Source organism: Anopheles arabiensis, chromosome 2 (assembly GCF_016920715.1).
Source record: "Anopheles arabiensis isolate DONGOLA chromosome 2, AaraD3, whole genome shotgun sequence".
Lineage (NCBI taxonomy): Eukaryota > Metazoa > Arthropoda > Insecta > Diptera > Culicidae > Anopheles > Anopheles arabiensis.
The window spans coordinates 4,564,102-4,586,726 of NC_053517.1; the positions used below are offsets into that span (position 1 = coordinate 4,564,102).

General features: G+C 48.8%; 1 protein-coding gene across 17 annotated transcripts in view; it reads right to left on the reverse strand.

Moving 5' to 3' along the window:
• Nucleotides 1-22,625, reverse strand: part of LOC120896737 (cubilin) — an 89,625-nt gene that overhangs the window by 56,665 nt on the left and 10,335 nt on the right. For 12 of the 17 annotated variants that reach the window (XR_005738456.1, XM_040301128.1, XM_040301127.1 and 9 more), the window contains exons 2-4: nt 19,288-20,352; nt 15,567-15,627; nt 11,506-12,906 (exon numbers count right to left, since the gene is read on the reverse strand). Coding sequence is in view for 16 of the 17 variants with exons in the window: in XM_040301128.1 (XP_040157062.1) it covers nt 11,506-12,898 (1,393 nt within the window). In the remaining variant the exon portion in view is untranslated. Of the gene's footprint in view, nt 1-11,505; nt 12,907-15,566; nt 15,628-19,287; nt 20,353-21,840; nt 22,040-22,625 lie in introns of those variants that run through there. The other 5 variants (XM_040301121.1, XM_040301123.1, XM_040301122.1 and 2 more) reach the window with 3 other exon arrangements.

The window sequence follows — 22,625 nt, forward strand, 5'->3', positions numbered from 1 at the left end:
CCGTGAGTGAGCCGTTTCTGTCCATGGAAAGCATACATTGAAGCACTCACATACCCATTGGGGAGGGGGCAAAGAAAATGTATTTTCCATCGGTTCATTCTTACGTTTTTTCGCTGTTTCTTCTTCTCCAAACACTCCCGCAGGAATGACACTTACTGGGGCCTGGGTTTGACACACAACAGCGTATGAATGTCGCCCCTGGATACTCGAGCTGGCTCGGGCTTTCACACGCCAACTGATGAATGGTATCGCTTACATACAGTGGCAACGGCACAAACGAATCGAAAGGAACTACCGACTCACAACGTTGCCAAAATCAACCAACTCACACACAAACACACAGCCAGATCACCTGCTCTGCAACCGCAAACTGGTCGAGTAGTAGCTCCATTTACAGAAAATTGCATTAAAACCACACGCCCTCGTCCCGTTTTGTCCCTTGATTAGGCAGCCTAATTAAACGGGCTGCTCGCTGGCTTCTGAGGCCACACTGAGCGTGACATTAGGACCGCTCTTGTCTGTTCTTTCGGGGAATTTTCAAATAAAGCCCTGGTTACGCATTTCCCGGGTACAGTGTGACTTACAGCATGTGTGTGTGTGTGTGCGGGCGCAGCAATATTCAACCCAGAAAGGCTGAAAACGGCTCCAGGTTGAACGCCCAATTTGTCGGAAGAGTCGGAAGAGGTAGGAATTAAATCCCACACCGCCATCATTTCTCCGTACGCTCTTTCCGACGAGCTCCAAACCGGGAAGCGGGAAAGTTTTTGCCGGGAACAGTGGGCTGGCCGTTCAGCACGTACAACACTCTGCCCTTTTCATGGGAAAAACTCCAAAATCTAGCCGTAATTATTCGCCGCACAGCTCGGGTGGCTTTTTCCGTTCATTTCTTTTACTAGCACCCACAGGACCGACGCAGTGGCTCTTTTGGCCACTAACTTTTAAACCGACCTGAGGCCAGACCGGGCCAGGGCACAGAACTTTTGTCGTGCGAAGAGAAGGCAAACGCGGGGAAGCACTGCCACCACTCGCCTCTCAGCGGAAACAGGGAATCTACTTGAATGCGTAGCACACTAGAGGTGAACGGCAACGGAGGCGGACAGCGACGAGAGTGGACGCAAGCAAGCAAGAAACCAAAATCAAATAAGCACAAGAAAAACTTCCTCGCTGTCACACAACGAGAGGGAAACGAGAGAAGAGACGCCACGAAAAACAGACACCGACCAAAAAGCGCAAACCGTCGTGAAGGCTGTGCGTCATCTGGCACGCCATCATCATGGTACCTCCTTCATCCCGGCACCGCAAACGATGGAAAAGACCATCCACACGAATCCATGTGATAAAGCGGGGTGGGTGGAGGCTTTTCACCCACAACGCACACCACCGAATTTCGCTCGCTCGCTCGCTGGGATCAACTTTACTGAAACAATTGCCATTTGCCTTTTCTTTTCGTCGCTTTTGTCTCGACTCGGTCCGGGATGCATGGGTGTGCATAGCTGCGTGTGTATGTGTGTGTGTGTGTGTGCATTAGCCTTTTTTCCTTTACGGTTTAACAAGCATTCCCGCTATAATATCCCAGTCTTTATCCTTCCAGCAGATTGGCTACCGGTCGGTTCTGCTGTCCTTTCGGCCCATCCTTCCCACGCCACGTGCTGTTACGATACGCTCCATCGACGGACTTAATTTTCACCCTCTTCAGCAACCGGAAATGGTAAGCGAGGGCGCAGAGGGAGGGGTTGCGCGCCGGAATGGAAAGTTGAAACGCTCGGTGGAAGCTCGGTCCGAGTCCTTGGTCCCGTTTCGCAAAGGCCTACCGCCTTACCGATCATCTCATTTTCAAGAGCCCAGTTCTTGCCGCGTTTTCCGGCATCGCACCACCTGCCTCTGATCTGCACCGGGCCTATTATCACGCTCGGGGACATTTCAGAAACTCTCTTCCAGTGTGATTGCCCCGTGCGAGTGAGTGCCACCGGCTCCGGGAGCTCCCCGAAGACGGACGAAAAAGCACTCAGCCGCGCTGTTATTGATCGCGACCGACCGACCAACCGACCGACCGAGCTTCCAGCCGAGTATGAAAAAACGGGCCCCGAAGCCGGCCCCGAAATGCCCCCGAACGCTCCGTTACCATGGGCAACCAAAGCTCGGGCCGTCCCCCGTTACCCCGTTTCACTGCATGCAACAGCCCAATGCGAGCCATTTCCAATGCCATTCGACATCATCATTATCATCATGGTTGGTACCATCCCGCGTCGTTATCTTTCGGATTTTCTCCCTGTTTTTGTACGTGTGTGTGTGTGTAGTGTTACAACACTACTTCAGCGCTCATGTGTGCGTGTGTGAAATAGGAAAACCCTTCCCACAGTGTGTGTGTGTGCGCTTGGGTTTATGAACATGGAAACACACCAACACACGTTGGTTCAAGTGCTTCGCGCGTTCGCTTTGGGTGCTCCCCCACCGTCAGTTTTTGCCGGTGTCAGGTGAATGTTGTACTAGCCAGCTCCTAGCATCGAACCGTTCCCAGCATCCGCTCGCCCAAACCCTACCTCGCCCCGCAGAACGGGCCCGTCCTTGCTGGTCAAAGTTGGTGGGTCAAGTGTCGTGAATGTTTAGTGGTGCTACGTGTTCCAAGGACAACAACTGCGACCCCGTGCAAAAAAATACGATCCGCTGCCGAGGAAGTTTTGCCCGTGCGCGGAAAAAGGTTGCACCAATTGTAGGGAAATTTCTTCCACCCCTTCCACAGGCCTTCCACCTGGGCCACAGGCCACCCTTCGCCAACTATCGCTCACTAACATAACGAATGGGTATGTGTATGTGTTGTTTGCTGGTTGTATCCTTGGTATTTGTTTTCCTCCATTAACTGAAACTTGTTCCTTTGCACGTAAACACGTTTTTTCGCCCTTCACCTCCCCGTTTAATGGAACTCAATCGAGTGAAAAACTATAGTCCACTAACAATTCATGACAAGCCGGAACACGGTAGCAAGAGAGATATAAAAACCGTTGCAAAAACTCGCCCCCGTCACTCGGGCGCAATCAGTGTGATAGGTTTTATTAGTCGTCTGAATAATCGTTCCAAATAACAAGCTTTCGCTTTATCTTGTTTTGCCTTTGGACTGTAGCGCGCGCTGTAGGTCCAACAGTCTCCAATGGCAAACTCGTAGCAATTAAGTGAAATGAGCCATATATGTCATCTTCCCGATACGATTGGTAAATAATGCAGGAGAATAATATTTGATCGCCAAATAAAGGAAGAAACGCAAACAGAAGGCAATGAAACACGTACGCAGCTAATGGAATCGATTTGGGTAGAATAATTACTTGCATTACAATCATTTCCGGAATGCGCAGGGAAAGCGATCGAAACATCAAATGTGTTTGTTTTTATATGTCGGTTTATGTTTAATTTAAACAAAAAATATGCTGGTAGTATACAAGAAGACGTTTAAGACGAATTTGGTGCTAAAATTGGTTTTGTAAAGCAATCAGGTGCTGTTCTTCAATAGATAATTTATAAAGTAAATAACTATACAAAATGACACAACCAATTCCAGTTCTATTCTCGCTCACCATCACAGAAAAAAACAAACAAACCTCCATTCGATTTGTTCTGCCTTATCTTAACTGAGTTTGGTCGTGTCTTTGTGTGGCTTTGCAAAAACACACTGTCTTACATTGAAGCTATCCGCACGGCTGCACATCAGCAGCAGCAACAGCAGCAGCAACAACAGCACCGCCCATCGAGCAGACCCAAAGCAATACCCGGGCACGAGCGAAAAGAGCCCGCTCCTGTTGATGATTAATAGGGCACGATAAACCTTCGTCGCAAACCCGGGAAGAACACACCGTCCATTCAACAGCAAACACTGAACATAGATCAGCGCCACTGGGAGTGCGCTTTCCCGGCCGTTTGTCGGGTTTATCCGAATGCAGCTGCAGGTAAAGCCTTTTTTATAAAAGCGCAAACCAACATTTCCACCGAGCACTGTGTATTCGCGGCTGAAATGTCTCTTAAACACACTTTCATACCCGGGGACACAGCACTGTTGCAGTTTATAATGGGACAGTGATAGAATGGCAAAAAAGCAACGGAGCCATCGTGATAGTTTACAACTACGACAAGCTCTAGAGCGAGCATGGAGCATGGAATGGTGATCAATTTCAATGCTCTGTCCCACAACTGTCCAGGTAGCAGCGGTAGAGTCGAAGGCTCTTTGCATGTTTGGCGCACTAAATACTTCGGTGTAGCACACAGCAAAAAAAAAAAAAAAAACAAACCTAACCTCAACCGCGCTGAAACCTTTTTGCAGACATCGGGTGCTGTTGCTGTTGATTGCATAATTGAATTTCTGTGTTGAATCGCGAAACCAGCTCGCCTGTTAATTGAACGCTGGTCGAGGGACACTTACCGCAGTGTATGCGTTCTAAATGGTAAGTTCCATGCCCACCCGATGCCCATTGGTGTTCCTATGCAGTGCACAAACGTGGACTTACCTGTGGAAGAGAGAAGAGCAAGATAAATACATTAAAACAATTAGTTTAAAAGTTAAACGAGTTAAAACTTTAAAAAGACAAAGCTTTATATTTTCAACGCCCTTTATGGACATATTTGTGACCGCATAACAACTGCCCACAATACGTCAACCTCCCCAAAAAAGCCTCCACGTCTAAGATCGTTTCATTCAAACAGCCCACACCAACATCGGGCCACCCCGTTTAACCACTAAAAAAGATGATAAATGTCCTCTTCACGTATTGAACGACTCGAACGAAGCGGGGTGAACCATCGGCCTCGCTCTTGGAGCTAATCTGGCCAACCAGAACCAGAGGCTAGCCAGAGCGATAATTGATTAGATTTTTCTCCATCAGCAACGCTACCGAAGCGTAAATCAATTTTTTACCGCATTAGCCCGGCCAGTCCGCCATCAATTGCCGCCCAATCGTTGTCAACAGCCACCGCTGAATGGGTGCTAAAGCACAAGATGCTGCCGCGTGTGTCACGTCGACGGTTCCATTCACCCGCTCACCTACCAACGCGCACCGATAGCAACGACTTCGAGGCGAAGAAGAATGAAATCGAGCTCCATTCTAGTGCTGCTCGAACCAACTTGATTCCATTCCACGCTTTCAGCACAGAAATAGGGAATGAAAGAGCAAGAGAGAGAGAGATTGGACATTCCATATCGGAGTTTTGGGATTTTCATAAATTGTTGTTCCCACTGCGGAATTTACCGCCCCCATTGCAGTGGTTGTAACTTTCCCCCCCCCCCCCTTCCCAAAAACGACCGAACCTTTCATCCCATCGTTGACCTCTGGGCGCTATTTTTGAGAAGCACCTAACCCCCGGGACGAGCTTTTGCCCTTTTTGGCTCGTGAAAGCTAGACCACTGTATTTATTAGGGTTACCTGATATACCTTCGGTTTCGGGGAGAGCGGATGGGGTTTTCTTTCCAGCATTCGAAGCGACAACGGAGGCGAAGCAAATTTCCACTCCACTCCAATTTATTGAAAGTATCAAACGGCCTCCATTCACCTTGCGAAGATTATGGCCTTCGCCGGAGCGGAGTGAATGTTTGAATTAACAACTCCTCCATACCAGGCGCGGCCGATGGGTGTAGACGCCGCAGAAAGCAACGCAGGGAAGCGAGGGAGACAGCGGGTAAGATTGCTTCATATCTTCAGATAGACCATGCACGGAGACTGAAAGCACGACTAATAATGAGCTTCCGACGATTATGCCTCCGCCGCCGATGCTCCCTGTCGCGAAGGCTTCTCTCGGCTTCTCCACCGAGTCCACAGCGGTAAGTCAATCAATTCTCATTAATTATGCCCCTCGCGAAAAGCCCGTGTGAACCAGTTTATGAGCCCTGACACCGTTCCTAGTGGCAATGATTAAAAGTGATTGGATCATCAAAATTAGGATTTAAAAATTAACTACCCCGTGCTGCTGAGAGGCCCCGTAAGGCTTTTCGCTAAAGGCACTGCGACCCATCCTGCGAGGCAGCGGGAAATCTTCTCAGCAGGCACACTTAAGACGTATCTAGCTGCTTGGTACGATACAACGCTCCCTGCCTGCACTACTACCCGTCTCCTTACAGCGAACTTACACTCACCCGCTCATTGACGTGCTAATCACATTTACATTACTAAAGATTTCAATTTCTGTTCCGAAACAGGCTCTCCCAACTCCTGTGCCCGCTCGCTCGCATGGTTGAGCGAGCTTCCTCTCGTCAATCGCGCCCGGGCGCGGAAATGAATTTCATTTCTGCTGGGATCAACTTAATTTCTGCAACTCCCTTGCCAGAAGGCAACGAAGGCACGGAAGGGCCGGGGGTGGTTCCGTCACGGCCAAAATGTTAACGCACACGAATCAAAGGTGCTGACAGTTTTACGATCCCGGCATTAGCTGGGGCAACAAAAATCCTACACCTCGTGCCACGTGGCATGTTATTAAAATTTACAACCCTGGCTGCCAGCACCACCAACCATACCTTGGGTTGCTTTCCGTTCTTCAAACATGCGCGCCAGCAACGTCAAATCGCAAGGCATGCCTACGGATACCAAAAAAAAAATGTGGTCCAAAAAACACTACTACTCCAAACACCTAAAAACCCGCGACCGGAGCAGTTTAAAAGTCGAATGCCGTCGAACGCGAATTCTAGCGCTGCTATGGGGCAGGGCGCAAGAACACAAATAGCGCAAGAACGTCCCTTCTGCCCTACGAATAAGCAATGTTTTCCCCGCAGCCGAATTTGGTGCGCGCGTGCACACGGTGGTCCTTCGGTGGGGGAGGGCTCGTAAAATTGGGCACTTTAAAATCTTGCTTAAATATGAATGTCAAATTTTTAGCACTGCCCCACACCACATTCGGCTCACTCCGTTTGGCTCATTCTGGCAGTACCATTCTGGTTTTTGGCAGCATTTCCGGGACACGGTAGCATCAGGAATGGAGCGCGTTTTGAACGGCGCTTTTTAGCGGCACAAGTAAAACAATGCTATTTTTACCGGCTGAGTGAGAATGGCAAAGGGGAGTTGTGGAGTGTTTAGAATGGTGGAAATAAAATCTTTGTTACACAATGTTGAAAAACAGTTGAAATAGAAACAGAATCATTGCTGAAGGCTTTATCCTCATCATTTTGTTGAAATTCTTCTCCTTTGTTGAGCTTCTCTTTATCATTCCCACATGACAGCTGGCTCAAATGGAGTCGCTTGGCTGTAATTAATTTACACCAGAGTCCGGAAGTAACATGCTCCTTCACCTTATTTGTTTGATGTCCAAAGGTGTGCAAATATTGAGTTAATGTTTTCAATCCAACCAGCCAAGAGGTCCTCGGTTTGTTTACCTTTTCACCAGTGTCGCGTTTGTCTCTCGTTCTTTCACATTCGTCCTGTATTTTGCACTGCACTGCCATAGCGTACACGCTAGAATGAGCTTTTCCCATTCATTTCTCATAATTTCTTCCTCGCCACTGCGCTTCCCAGCGTTCAAACATTCCCAGCGTTGGGCTATCCCTTTGTGCTTACCGACCGGTGGGGTCAGACGTTCGTGGGGGAGGAGCGGCGCAGCCTCAGCCATAACCCAGCGGAAACCGTGGAAACGCTGCCTCCACTAAACGGTCCCACCGTATGAAGTTGAAGCAACTCAAAACTTTCCGCTCACAAGTGCTCGTCACCATCGACTGCGCCACTCCCTTTCTCTCTCACACTCGCTTCCCACTCGCTGTGTACCGGGTCAGGCGTAAAAGGATTGCGTAATTGTGCTCGGAAAAGAGCCCGAAGTTGTTTATTTACCTTCTTGCCCTCAGCTCTCTGGACACATTGAAATCATTGTCACTTCCACGAACGCGAATTGTGTGCGCCCAGGAAAAAGAGGAATTGGAGAGCTAAAAAAAGGGAACGGGAGTGCCGGGAAAAAACAACCCTACAACACGAGACGGAGGCTACAAAAATCTTTCCCTGTACTTGCTAGATATTTAACCACCGAGCAACACCAGCCCACCAGCACTACACCCGTACTCCTCCTGCGTGTCAGCTGCACGGCTCGAACTCCAGCAAAGCAATAACTTACAGATGCCCTGCAAGAGGAGCAAAAAACGGTTCAATTGACGGAACAAGCACACTGAAAATGATTCCACTGCACAGCACACAGGCACATGACCGCGCTCTCGGTCATAAAAAGAAGAGCAGCTATTAACATGAACAAGACCTGCGTTCGCTCGTTCTTACCGAGTGAGCGAGATTCATTTCGCCCCTGTTGCACTGTTGGGCGAACCGTTCCCTTGCTTAAGGCGTGCATTTTTAATGAGTGAAAGCAATATAAATAATAACTGTATCCAGTGTGCCTTGCGGACGCGCTTAAGATGGCCACTGTGGTCTTTTAAAAGTATTAGCAGTCTCAATAGCTAAGTAACATAAAGCAAAAGTTCGATAAAAACTACTTCAATTAACTGAAGTTCCTGTTAATGTTATTGTTTTATAACATGTTCTAAATTGCTTCGACAAAACCCAAAGCACCAACGCAGACGATGAATGTAGTCGATCACAACTTCACACCATGATTGTAATGTTATTTATTTATTTTACCCCTCGAGCACCAAAACACACACACAGCTTCCGCACACACACTCGATAAACAGATTGCTTTGTGTCAGCAAATAGCGCCCAAAACCAATAAACTATAGCTGACACCCAAAACCGGCTCACTATTTTTCGGACATTTTTCCAGTAATAAACCCCGACTCTGGCCTCGCTGGCCTAGCTGGCGGTCGAACGCACGCAGAGGGCGTAAACCTCTTTTTCACCCAACCAAAGTAAAGCGAGCGTGTGTAAAAACATACGTACGAAAACTGCACCACCACACGGTTTTTGACGGCATGTCAGTTTGTTGGTTTTGCGTTTTATGCCGCTCGCTTTGGAGCGCGTGAACTTCCTCACTCATCCCCCGCCTAAACGTCAGAACGTATTTATGTCCGCCTCCGTTTGTCCATGTCCGCCCCGTTCTTTGTCTGTGTACAATTTTCCTTTCGCACGCTTTTGCGCCTCCATTTTGGGGCTGCATGCAGCTTCGCGCCTTCTCCTGAGACGACCTCGGTCACTCGGTGCATTTATCAGTCATGTGTCAGTGGTGAATGGCGACGATTCCAAGTGGTGGCGGCTCTCTTTATCTCTCTCTTTCCCTCCCTTCCGTCACAAAGACCATCATTTACACCCAATGGTACATCCATCGCACAGCGGGCCTATACTAACCTACAACGGACGGCTTGATTGGCAAGCTGAGTGCAACTGGGGCAGCGTGTACTTGAGCTTCACCAACCGGCTTGGCGTGAAGTTGACAAGGCATGTATTTAATTTATCTCTGCCAAGCGGTGTTTGGAGTTTGATACTTTCAACTATAACTACCGAAGCGGTGTAAGCGGTTATGTCAGAGGCTCGCTGCTCGTTTGTGGTTTCTATGAGCAAAGTTTCGGTATTGTCTTCGGGAACAGCGTGTAGCGGAAGTGCAGAACATTGCCTTCCGCATGCTCCGGCAAGGCATCGCAATTGTTGCCTGCGGGGCTATCGTTCGCCAATAATTTACAACCCAATATGTGGGCCGAAGAAGAAGGCGGGTGGTTGTTGTCCTATAATAGTACTCAAGTGACGTCAAGCAATTTAGTGCAGCGATTCTGAGAAGAGAAACTATACATATCTTCTCAGTGATAAATTAGAATCTTGTTAATGTAGTCCTGTTAATATATAAATTAGGTTTTCTATAGCATACAACTGTAATATGTATGTGGCTAGTGCATAATTTTTGACAATAACGTTTGCATGAAAAACAATGGAAAATGGCACCAGAACTAACAAAACGTTGATTTCATTTTCAATAATAGTGTCCTATGAGTCAGCAGCCAAATTTTGAAAGCTCTATCAGTTGAATTCTAAGCGTAATGATCAAAAAATTAAGCAACTTCGCTAGAAAGTGTGCGCGATTAAAACAAAAAAGACACAACGCCACGACGGCAACGGACTTCGTGCGGCTGTTTGGGGACATCTGTAAAGTCCTTTCGGCATCTACAACATCTTGGCACTATTAGACAACAATCAGAGCATCGAAAGAAAGCCCGATTCAGAATGCCCGACGACCCTGCGCGACTTGAGGTTTCAAAGGAAGCTCGTAAAATGAAGACCGAGGAACAAGTAGCTACAAAGCTGCGTTCGCTTGGCCGGCAGGTCGATGCAACTGGCCAAACAGTGAAATAGTACCTAAGAAACATGAACAAACATATCAGTAAGCAGAAAACGAGTCCACTGGCTTCGCAGCGGCAAGCAATAGCGCCAAAACTCATTGTGATCTTACTTGTGATCACCGTACATCTCGTATAGCTTGTCATTGTAGCAGCTTCTCCATTGTCCTTCCACACATACGGACCCAAGTATCCTTCTGAGCGTCTTCCTCTCGAACGCGGCTAAGAGGGTTTCGTCAGATTTGTACAGTGTTCATGTCTCAGAGGCGTATGTGAGTACCGGTACTCTATAGATACTGTATAGTCCCAGCTTCGTCCGTCGCGACAGGTTCTTTGAGGTGAACTGATTTTTCACGCTGTAGAATGACCGGTTGGCAGTGCGGTCACCTATCTGTACGTCACGCCTACGTAGATTCTGATTATTGATTGTATTGTGGTCATTTTAGGCGAATTTCTGCAGATTTTTGATGTAACACCCAGGACAGCGAACCAGTTCAACATGTTAGAACCAGTCCACCATGAGGCAAAAGATCTACTCCAACAATTTTGTCGCTAAACCTGAGCAGCATTTGATAAAATTCGAAGATAGAACTTAAGACATCCCTACACACATGTCTTCGTCCACCATGTCGCAAATTTCGGATAACATCCGGAAGGCAGCTCGCAAGGTCGTAGTTGAAATAATAATCTTTGAATCAAAAATCAAATATTCAACCTTACTACTGTAAGGTAAGGTAAGATAATGTGTATATGCCCCCTTCGGTGTATAATACCTCTTCTTATAACTACTGCAAACAATCTCTTTGTAGCTTATAATACGGAAATATACACTCAATTTATCTGCAAAATTAATGATTGAAGCTGATTCATGCTGTTACACAGACTATAAAAAGTGTGCCAACATCTCAGGACAAATCGTGTAACCCTGCACAGTACGCAGACTCTATCAAAACTGTTCAGATGAATCACAATGGCCCGCTGGTCAAAGTGTAGAGCTTGCGGGAAAAATGAAATATTCACATCCGCCAAATGTTCGACCAGATTGCAAAGCTCCTTCCCACATAAACACACACACACACACACACACACACACACACACACACACACACACACACACACACACACACACACACACACACACACACATACGCGAAACATTCAAGAGCATACGTTAAGAAACTAAACAGCAGCGGCTCCCTCTGCAATCTGCACCTCCCACGCGCTGCCACCCAAAGAATGCCATAAACACTATCCCTTATGTGTAATAAATAATCTTCACTTACCTCCATGCAGAAACGTGAACATGTTAACAATGAGCAAAGCTGGTAAAACCATACGCAACGCGTTCCGCACGCCGTAACACCGCCGCTTGCCGCCCGCCGTACGGGTGTGCTGGTGGTTTTGCTGTTCCGGTCGCAGCTGCTGGTGCTGCCGACGCTGTTCGTTGTAATGTTGTTGCTTGTCAGCAATGACGCTAACGCCATTATCGCCGTGGTAGACGCTGCCGCGGCAAGTGTTGCTAGTTTCGCTACCGTGCGACGTATCGCTGCCGCGCATGCAGCGCTCACTATTGCCATCGTGGAGGGTGGTGTCGGCTGCTTCGTGCGGCCGTGCTTTTCTTCGCGTCCCACGTCGGTACGGTGTGGGCGTGCTGGCGGTACAGCCCGGTGCTGCTGCTGTTGCTGCTGCTGCCCACTGGGCTGCTGCTGGTGGTGATGGTTGCGCTCGGCCACCGGACCGGGGTTCGTTCGCGGACGACGACGACGAATGGAAGGCCGTGACGCTGGCGGCGCCGTTGCCGGGCGGTTCGAGATTGCGCTGGCCGGCCGCCCCGATCCACGTCCAGGGCGAGGCGAGCGACAGCAGACTGGCCAGCAGAAGGCGCACCAGCAGCAGGGGCAGCAGCTCCGTCCGCCGCAAAGCGCCGCCGGACTCGCTAGTCTTATGATTATGGTATTCGTTATCAAAATTATTACTCTTATCAAACGTACGTAGGTCTTCAGTGTTCTTTGATTGGAAGCATTCATGGTTAAATTGTTTACACTTAGTGGGTTTGCGGGCGATCGCCGCCGACCGCTTCGCTGACCGGGCGCTGGTGACAGTGGAAGGGAGGGGAGCGGCGGTGGCAGTCCCGGGCCGGCACGGGTGAGCACGAGCGGGCTCGCGCCGGAGCGGCCGAACGGGGCCTGTGTTAACTGCGTGTCGTCGAGCAGCAGCAGCAGCAGCAACGTCAGTAACGCGTGCAACGGGGCCGGCTGCAGCTGCAGCGATAAAAAAGTGGCTCGAAAAAGACGGCTTCGATAGACGGGTGGCGGTGGTGGCAGCAGCAGCGGGGAAAGGCAACCGGCCGCGGGCGGCTGGCGTCGTTCTATCGCGGGCGGGCGACCGGCCGCTCCGTTTCCAGCGGTGCCGCAGCGTGGCAGGCAGGCCGCGGCGCCGCATCCGTATCCGCGTTGGCCACCATGTTCGCCGCGCCACCGGGGACCACCGGGCCAGGGCGCCGGCCCTGTGTGCGGCTGCTTTTCGTCGCTCGTTAAACTCGCCCCGGGCGATGCGGTCCAGCTTGGAGCGGCTGCGGTTGAGGGTGCTGCGGCAGCAGTGGTCGCGGTGCGCGGGCTGTGTGCTAGCGTGTTGGAACGGGCATGTCCTCTCGATGAATGATACTGCTGAGGCCATGCTGTGCCCTGGAGGGAAAGGGGAAGGGAAAAGAGGTTCACACGGTCAATGTAAATATAAAAGCGGTACGAAAAGTTAGATAAGAAATCATGGGACATTTGGGCGGCTTCGTCAGGCCAACCGGTTCAGCATGTTTTTCTCCAACAATGGGCGTTAGCTGGTTACATAACAACGATCAAGGCGAACGGGCAACTGCCGCCGCCGGTTTTCGAACAAACAAGTCGAACAGACACAAGCACAAGCACGAGAAAACCTTTTCCCTACGCTTGCAAAAGCTCTGCATCGGAAGCTTTGCATCGCTATGCTTTTGGGCTAAGTTCAACTGCTCGACTGCTCGAATCGGATCCTTTCGGTCCTTTTTTGCCACAAACCCCACACGCTCGAGCACGAGCTTTTGCATTGTTATACGAAACTGTTATACAGCGGGACATCTCACCCTGCACTCATCAGCGCTCCCATCTCACAGTCTGCTAGACTCACTGTCTTCCTGTTCTCACTGCTCGTCTGTACGTTGCGAAGATAAACACTCCTAAATAAATCTCCCGCTCTTACGATGCCTTCACACACCCATTTCCCACGCACACGAGCAAAGCTCAAGAGCATCGAGCTCTCACACCACTATGTAACAAACAAACACGCTAGGGGACCCAGCGTTCGCTCTCCCACACGCTCGCTCTCGCGCCTGCCAACGCTGAGCCACGCTCTCTGGCCAAGTGGTGCTATCTCTCGGCAAACCGACCGACTCGCCCAGTTGTGACAAAATAGAAGTACACTTACATAATCATAATAATGGAGTAAAGTGTGTAAACAAACTTTATGAGGGATTTTGCTTGATTTGGCTCGGACACGGGCAGACTCGGGTGGGCCCTTTCTTTTTCACGCCCAACCCATCATCATTACCGGTATTGATTGTTCTGTTCACAAACACACACACACACAAGCACACACACACAATCGGTCCAGGTTCTGGAGAGCACCACAGGGACAGGGGGCTAAGTGGCTGAGAGGGCGGCAGCCAGCCGGGGGCCAACCATCTTCACCGAAAGGCTAAGAGCCCGTATCTTATCCTGTATCGTTTTACCTATTTCCGGTTCAGTTGAATGATGATTTGATGAGGTAAACGATGAGCGCGGTTGATCCACCCGGGGAAGGCAAACGAAGAAGAAGAAACAGAAGAAGACAAAAACTCGCCAATGCTCGGCAGGTCGGGACGGGATGCTCATCATCTGCCAACCGCTTTTTGGTGGAAGCGGACAGAGGAAGGACAGTATCGGTCGTCATGGTTGTTTATCGTAAAACACTTACATTATCGTACCCGATATGGTCTTTGCTGAAGGGGTTTTGCGCTTCGAGTGAAAGTGAGCCGCCGACGGAGCGGGCCCTTTTTTTTTTTTTTGGTCTGTGCGGGATGGAAGTGACACACGAGCCTACCGAATTTTGTCAAGGGTTATTCAGATCAAGAGCGAGCCCATGTCAAGGGGAGATTACGCGTAAAATCGGACCAGCGCTTCTCGCCAGCTTACCGAGCTTAGAATCGTGTAGCACGCATCTGTCAATGTGCGGACAGGCGAAGCAATTGGGACAAACAAGTAAAGGCACGAGCATAATCGTACCATCCCGTGCGTTTAGCTCGCTTGTCTGTTTGTGGAAGCTTTACATCTTACATTATTGCTCCTATAACTCCATCTTTCTGCCCCCCCCCTCCCCCCCTCCCAAACAACCCGCAAACCCGTTGCACGAATGCGTATTTACTTTACAAATTGTGATTGCGAAGAGCCGCCATCAGCTGCAGTATGACGTAATCAGTTACTTCCTTTCGCATTTCGGAGTTCTACCGTCTAGTCTCATTAATATTCCTTTAGGGAATTGCACACTGCTTCGCAGCATAAGCCAGTGTACGGGTCCTAGCACGTTGTACACGCGCTCTCGCCAAGCTGGCATTAAAACAGGAACGATTTAGACGGCATAATTGTATTTTTTTGCTAATGACAGCAAATCATTCAACCGAGCGCATCCAGCATCTCGCAACAGAACCAAACGCTCATGACCTAACCTCACATGACGCTCCCAACAACGTTAACAAAAAACGCCCATTTCCTCACCCCACCACATCCTGCTAACTGACTTTTATCGCCAAAAAAGGGCCCCGTGTCTTTTGCCTTCCCGCTTCCCGTTGTTATCTCGATACATTAAAATGACATTAAAGGTATCGACCCTTGTGCGCCGGTTCTAATGGTCCGTGTGCTGATTTTATTTCTATTTCGAATGGCTCCTTTTTCTTCTAGCTTCCTGTCCCTTTTGAGCACCCTCCGCCTAACTTTGCCTAAAGGCGTTCAATGCTCGTTCGCGTTTTTGCTGAGCGTCCAAGATGCAAGAGCGTAAGTGAATGGAAAGCAGCCAAAGCTGAGGTGGAACTTTGCGAGCAGGGCCCAACCGGGAAAAAACCCATCGCATCTTGTCGCGCGTCCCCAAGACAGAAGGTTCCCATAAAACCCACCCATTATGATGCTGACGGCGGTCAAACCTGCGTTCACCATACATCTCATTTTCCGTTCTTCCGACCTCCCCAACAAACACATCTCATTTCTATTATCAGTAACAGTGGTCACGCCTATCACTACTCTATTCCCTTGCCCCCAATTATTCCCATTAGCCGCTAAACACTCACCATATCGTCCGTTTCAAATCGTTGATACAGCAACGCCTAGAAAATGTTCGTGTCTATAAACCTGCAACAGGAGAGAGAGAGAGAGAGAGAGAAAGAGAGAGAATGTTACTATTATTATCAAATGCATTCAATTGAAAACAGATACACACAGTGACAGAATTAGCGATGGATGAGAGTATAATCACTTTTAATCATCAATTGTCTGTTCCAAGCGTGGACAAATTTAGTACATCGAACCTGACACATCTAATCTAGTTGCAGCTCATCCGACCCATCACTATCTACCGTGCATTGATTGCTGTGCTGTGATAGCGGAGAGCAATTATTGTACACAGCATGCTGTGTTTGCGTACAAACTTCGGACGCTCATCTGTCAATCATTGTCCTCGCGTGCGTGACATTGTTTATTGGTAATTTAATTTGTGTTTGTTTACAAAATAAATTACCCACTCACCGGTATCGCTATATAGGCGCGTCATCATTATTAGTTCGAATGAAAAAAGCTCTATGGAGACGCCTGGTTGTTTTTGGCAAAACATTTTTGTACTAATGGAGACGCCTAGTGATTCACACCAAAAAAGGCCCAACATGTTTAATGAAATACATATCAAAAGGCAAATTATGCATAATTAGAACCATGATAAAACAGTTTCATTTTTCCTCTCCACGCATAGGGTAGAAACTTTTTCACCCTCTACTAAAAATCGATTCCAATGTGTGCGCAATGATGGAGTATATTGCTATAATAAAGTTTCCAAAATTCCATACATAATCCATCCCAGATTGAACCCCGCTAGCATCACAAATAGCATCGTCATCATCATCATCATCAGCATCAGCATCAGCTTCTTCCTTTCCGATCGCTCGGATTCTTCATATTCTCCGTCGTGTTAGCCATTTCTCAACGAACACCCAGCACAAAACCGTCGGGGGGCCCAGGCAGCGCACAGAACGCGCACGAGATGACAGAGAAAATGAAATGAATTAAAATAATCGACTATAATTTGCATATTTTATTCATTCCACAAACGATACCATCATCAAATCCGGACACCGAATCAAAACCATATCAAAGCCGCAGCCTTCGCTCAATATGCTATTTATCGGGTGCGCTACACGGTGCGACCGGTATGAAAGAGCCGAGTGGCTCGCAAAGGGCGGAAGGGCAGAGAACGTTAGCAAACGTATTATTTGCTCATTTCCCAGCGATGAGTATTTTTTGCATTTTTTTTATATAAAACTCGTACCGTTTAGCGTACGTACGTACCTATAGCACAGTTGGTAGAAAATACAAACAGCAAATGAGTGGACAGTTTTTTGTCCCCTCCGCACGAACGTGACAATTAAATGCAAAGCCCTATAAATAATATCAGAACCGAGGTTTTCCGGTATATCTAAATTGCACAAGTATTGCTGGGACCGGCTCATTCCAGAACACCCGCCGCCTTCCCCTTTCCTTCCACAATCTGCTCCTCCAGGGAGCAGCACAAACTACTTTCATTAGTAAAGCGCACAGTTCCGTACCCCCAGAGAAACGGAAGGCGGGGGGGGGGGCTGGTTTTAATTAATTCCGAAACCGAAAAACCGATTACCGATGCGATCAATCAAGATGCTCTGCATCTAGCTCCGGGATATAATGTGTGCACCACTTGACCCAACCGTAGCTCGACCGTAGCGAAGAACCGTTTGGCACTCCGCGGATCCCGACCGAGACGGTTGACGAAATGAATCCCGAATCGCCATTAAAATTCCACTCTATTACTATGGTAATTTTTCTCATTCTTTGCCGTGACGGGCTCGTGCCTCGACCGGTACAGAAGACAGGGCAGGACAGGGCGGCAGCCGACAGGAATCATTCGGGTGGGATTTCCATCAATTTTGAAGCGCTTGATCGGCTTTGTGCTAAAACAATCGCAAACATGCTCTGATTGCTAGGATTGGAAAGGAATGGCTTTATGTTGAGTAGAGCATGTAGAATAAATCAAAGCTCACATTCCTAGGCGTACAACACATATGAAGCGTTCATTGAAAAAAATGGCTCGTTCTTCGTTTCAATTCTCTCTCAATTCAATGCATCTGTGTCTTGTGCGCCCGATGTTGGAGCTGTAATCCATCTTGGCCGCAGCCGTGAAACGAATTGCATCTCCGTTCCGCCCAAACCGCCAGCGCGAAACGAGCTCTCCAGCAACATATAACACAATCAGTGCCATTAACAACAACAAAAAAACCCTGCCTGTCTTGGGCGCACGGGATAGCGTTCGCTTCTCACTCGCAAAACATGATTTAATAAACATCAAATACCGCTCCATTACATTGTGCCGGGGAGAGAGATTGGGTAGATTAGCTGAATTCTTTCTGCACCGCTCACGCATGCCGCACCCATGCGATTCACGCGCCGTTTCACCTTCCCGTCAAGCCTTGGCACTCGTACTCGGCTCAATTGAACGCGTTTCAAAAGACATTCGCATCAGTTGCTGCGAGAGACATACGGCCGCGGCTCTTTGCACAGCTGCCCTTCTCCCACTTATGCTGTTGTTGTGTTGTTGTACTGTCAAATTGCATCAAATTGCTCATCAACCAATGGATGCCGCGCGTGTGCGTGTGCGTGTTTGTGTGTATAAGTTGATCCATTGAATCGCCACCCAACCGGACACTTCTCTCGACTACGGACACACACACATACACACACCATGCCACCCAAGGTCTAGCGCGTGTGAAAGCGACCGCCTTTCGCTTATTCTACCGTTGCCCCTGGTCACACATCGTCCCAGTAACAGGAAGCTTGTATGACGTCTTTGGGATGGTTCGACCGTTTCTTTCGCTCGGTGGAAGGGTGGAGAGAACGAGTAAAACAAATCCATCAACGAAATGATGATGGACAACCGGCGGATTACTGTTATCACACTGGCACCAGCAATGGCGTGGAGCGGCACCACGGGCACACCTTCTCTTCGAGTTTCTTGAGGCTCAGCATGGAAACGCCTCATGTAAAGAGACTTTGGTTATTGAATTTGATAGCGAAACTGATTAAGAACGCACGCAACCACGCCATACATTTCGTGGTGTAATGCTGAAGAACATCGTTTTTAAGGACATCGACGATATGGGCACTGTTTTGATATCTAAATCAAGAGCGAACGACTCACAAACACCTTAGGCTTCCAAAACAACTTAAACCACTTCGGAACATTCAGCAAATCATTGTACGAAACAGTGTCACTCGTGTTCACTAACTCTCCCTACCTCCAGTGCCGAAGCAAAGCATTTGTACCCAAGATTTGGAGGCTAAATAGATCCATCATTGCATAAATTTGTGCCACAAACTTTTACCCTGCCTGTCTTAGCACTATTGCTGCTGCTGCTGCTGCTGCTGAGAGGTGGAATAATTTGCCGAAAACTTTGCCCAAACGCATTCAAACAATTAGTGCTGCGCTGCCCGTTCTCGACGTCCTGTACGGTCCTTGTGCCGCAACACTCTAGATGACGTGTACGGGTGTACGGGCGTGTGTGGGAAAACATATTTATTTATGACAAAAATCTGCTCGTGTTCCACTATCCAAGGATGGCCATCGCCGTACACGCGTATTAGGAGGGCCCGGTGAGTTCAAGTCAAATGTTCATAAATAATGCATACACTAGTCACTGCTTTTTTGTCTTCGTCGTGTGTGTATGTATGTGTGTGTTTGTGTGAGAGAAAGATTGAGCAAAGCATGCTACTTACCCCATCGCTAACGTGTTAACGCTGTTAACCATCATTTCGACCAGTGCACTGGCAGATCAGTTCGATCGATCTGCTCCGAACGCTGAGCGGGAAAAATAACAAATAAGCCCACTCCTCTCGACAATCTCGGCACCGCTTTGCCCACACACATACACAATGCAACACACAACCGCAATCTACACACACACACTTAAAGCATTCGATTGCTCTTCCTTAAGATCGACCGCTCGATCAGCACGATCATTCGACCAGTAAGCCACTGTCACTCTTCCAATCTATACAACAACCTTCACCACGTACGACAATCCCTTTTCCGTTTCAGAGTGTGAGGAGGGGTGGAGGGCTGTGGGGGCCAATTGTCCCAGGTCCCAGGCCCGTGGGTTCACTAACTAGCGTCACACAAGCGCAATCGTCGATCGCACATTGCCAGCCACGCCACTGACCGATTACACTGACACCGCACAGACACTGTTGGCTGCTTCAGTGTCTTCGCTTCGTCACCACCTCGTCGACCACCGATCCATCGCCCAACCCCTTGGGGCCAGTACCCGAGGGCCACAGGGATACCCAGCGATGGTGGTGCTGGTGCTGGCCACCGCAACCGTACACAACTAGTCCCCGGTACGAGTGGACTGCCGTCGTCAAGAGTCAAACGACGATGAGCTCGACCCGGTTGCCATCATTTCGCATCAGACGCAACACACACACACACCACACCCGTTGGTGTCACGATCGTCGTCGCACGCAGTGAAGCTCTTAATTAATCACACACACACACACACAACTAACACACACATGCAGCAGTAGCTCGTGAACTTTGTAGCACTTTCACTTTTCACTCTTATCACTCGTGACGCTTCGATTCTTCCTTATCGGTTGTGATCCTTTTTAGGCTCCGTTCGGTCGCCCTCTTCGCGGGCGTTTCTCTTCACTGTAACACTGCACTGCTGCTCATTACTTCGGACGCAGGGGTTTTCTTGCCACACGGGGAAACGTTTGCCGAAGTCATCAAGCGTGTGGCCGCTGGTGCCGCTATTGTTTCTGCCTCCACTTCAGTTCATTCTGCTGAAAATTATCCAATCATTTTATACGGCTTTTCCACACATGTACTGTAAATTGAATCCCCCCCTCCCCTCTCTCTCTCTCTCGCATACATTCATTCTCTCTCGCTCTCTTCTCTCTTCAAACACACGCACCGATACATACGCAACCGTTTTCTTCAACCAAACATCAAACCCCACATCACAGTTACATTCTGCAATAGATTAGCCAAACCATGGCACACCCCTTGCAGTTCCTTTTATTCCTTTTCTTAACCTCACCTGTATTCATCTTCATCTTTACATCCCAAACCAACCGCAATGGACTCGAAAGAAACACACTAAACAAATGTGAACAATTGCAAAAAAGCAGGAGCGTGCGAAAGAACATGGCTCTCTCTCTCGAGTCAGTGTAGCTGGTGAACGTGAGCTTGTGTGCGGTGATAACGCATCGGGAAAAACACATCGTGTCTCTGATAACACGCACCGCACGCACACAAACACGACACAAGATAACGTTAGACGTCTGAAGGAACCGTTGGGGAACAAGCAGGCAGCCCACGAGAGCGTGAGATTAAATGTGCGCTGCATTAGCGCTTCTCTTTACACGGAGCAAATCCTCCCTACTTTCGAGCAAATCTCGTCGTCCTCATCTCAGCAGGACACTCCCGTCTCGATTGAGCGTGAACGGATGGGCAAACCAAATTATGGATTAAGTAAATTACTGTCCAGCATGGGTGTTGTGTCACAGGCAGGCAAAACTAGACACTACCCCTACTTGAGGAGATGTTGCTACTACTACCGGACCGTGTGCTAGACCGTTGTGCCCCATGCTGGCTTCCTCGCTAAGGATGTATTAGGGCGGTGCGCTTTGATGCTGTAAGCGAACAAACATCCCTCTGAGAGGCAGTCTGTTTGGTTGTCCTTCAAAAAATAAAACCAACTCAGCGAGCGTGTAGCGAAAGAGAGTCTGTGCTCACCGGAGAGATATTACTCTCACACCGCGCAAGGACACACCGAGTAAACACACAGTAATACTCACACACTCACACACACTCACACAGCAGCAGTAGCAGCAGCAGCAGCAAGACCGATACAAAACAACATCAGCGCACGCTTTGCTTCTGGCTGTAACTGTGTTAAAGCAGGGCGTCACCATGCAGACGTATGGGGTTCGGTAACGGTTTTACCCATCGCACAGCACACTATCCTGCGGTATGCTTGCAATGTTGGGTAAGGTTCGCACATAAAAACGGGGGATTCTTCTTCTTCTTGGGGCGTTAGGACTTAAACGCTTTATTCGAAGATCATAACGACGATAATATCTACTATCGAAATTTATTCAAATCATATTAGTTAACAGTGACGGTATCAAACTAGATTAAAGCCCCACTTTGAGCACAGTATTCACACACAGTATCACACCAATCGAACCGATCTTTGTCACCCAAACCACCAAACATCCTTCAAGCTGTAAGATTTCAACACAAATTCAAAAAACACAAACACTTACAAAACGGTACCAAACCCAAACGTGGCAAAGCAACGCGATGGCGAGATGCGATGGCGCTCACCACCAGCGAGCAAGTGTGTACTACCACGACGAACGTTCTATGCTACTGCCCTCCAAAGCGTTACTAGCTGCTGCTGCTGCTCCCGGTGCTATTGTTCACGCCATCAATTGTGCTAATGGTGCTCTACTTTGGCTATTACTATTATTACTGCTACTACTGCTGCTGTCGTGCTGCTGCTGCTGCTTCTACTACTGCCGCTAGGCACTATTGTACGAGAGCCTTTCGGGAAGAGAATGCAAACAAGCAAGAGAGAGTGAGAGAGAGCAAAAGTACGCTCTCTGTCCCTTTACAAACGCACACAACCCAACCGTATGCCTTTCTCTCACTCGTCACAATTTCTATCACACAGCATCCATCCGAAAGCATTCGTGACACATATCCACACTCACACACACATACACATGCACACATTAACGCACGACTCTGTGTTCGGGGCACAACCGCACTGACAGCCGCGACAGCCTTCGTCACGCTGTACGTCGTCGCAAGGGGCACACGGGGAAGCAATATGTCGCGTGCGGGTATGTCCTTCACGGGGGCCGTCAGTTCGTACCGTCCGAGCAAACCGCAGCGCGTATTACAATATAGCCAAAGCACACACACACACACACACGCACACACACACACACACACACACACACACATATTGCCTTCAAAAATGCGCTCCCATTGCTGCGTTGCCTTCGGTAGTTTGGCCGCTTTTGTAGCTCAATCACCCACTTAG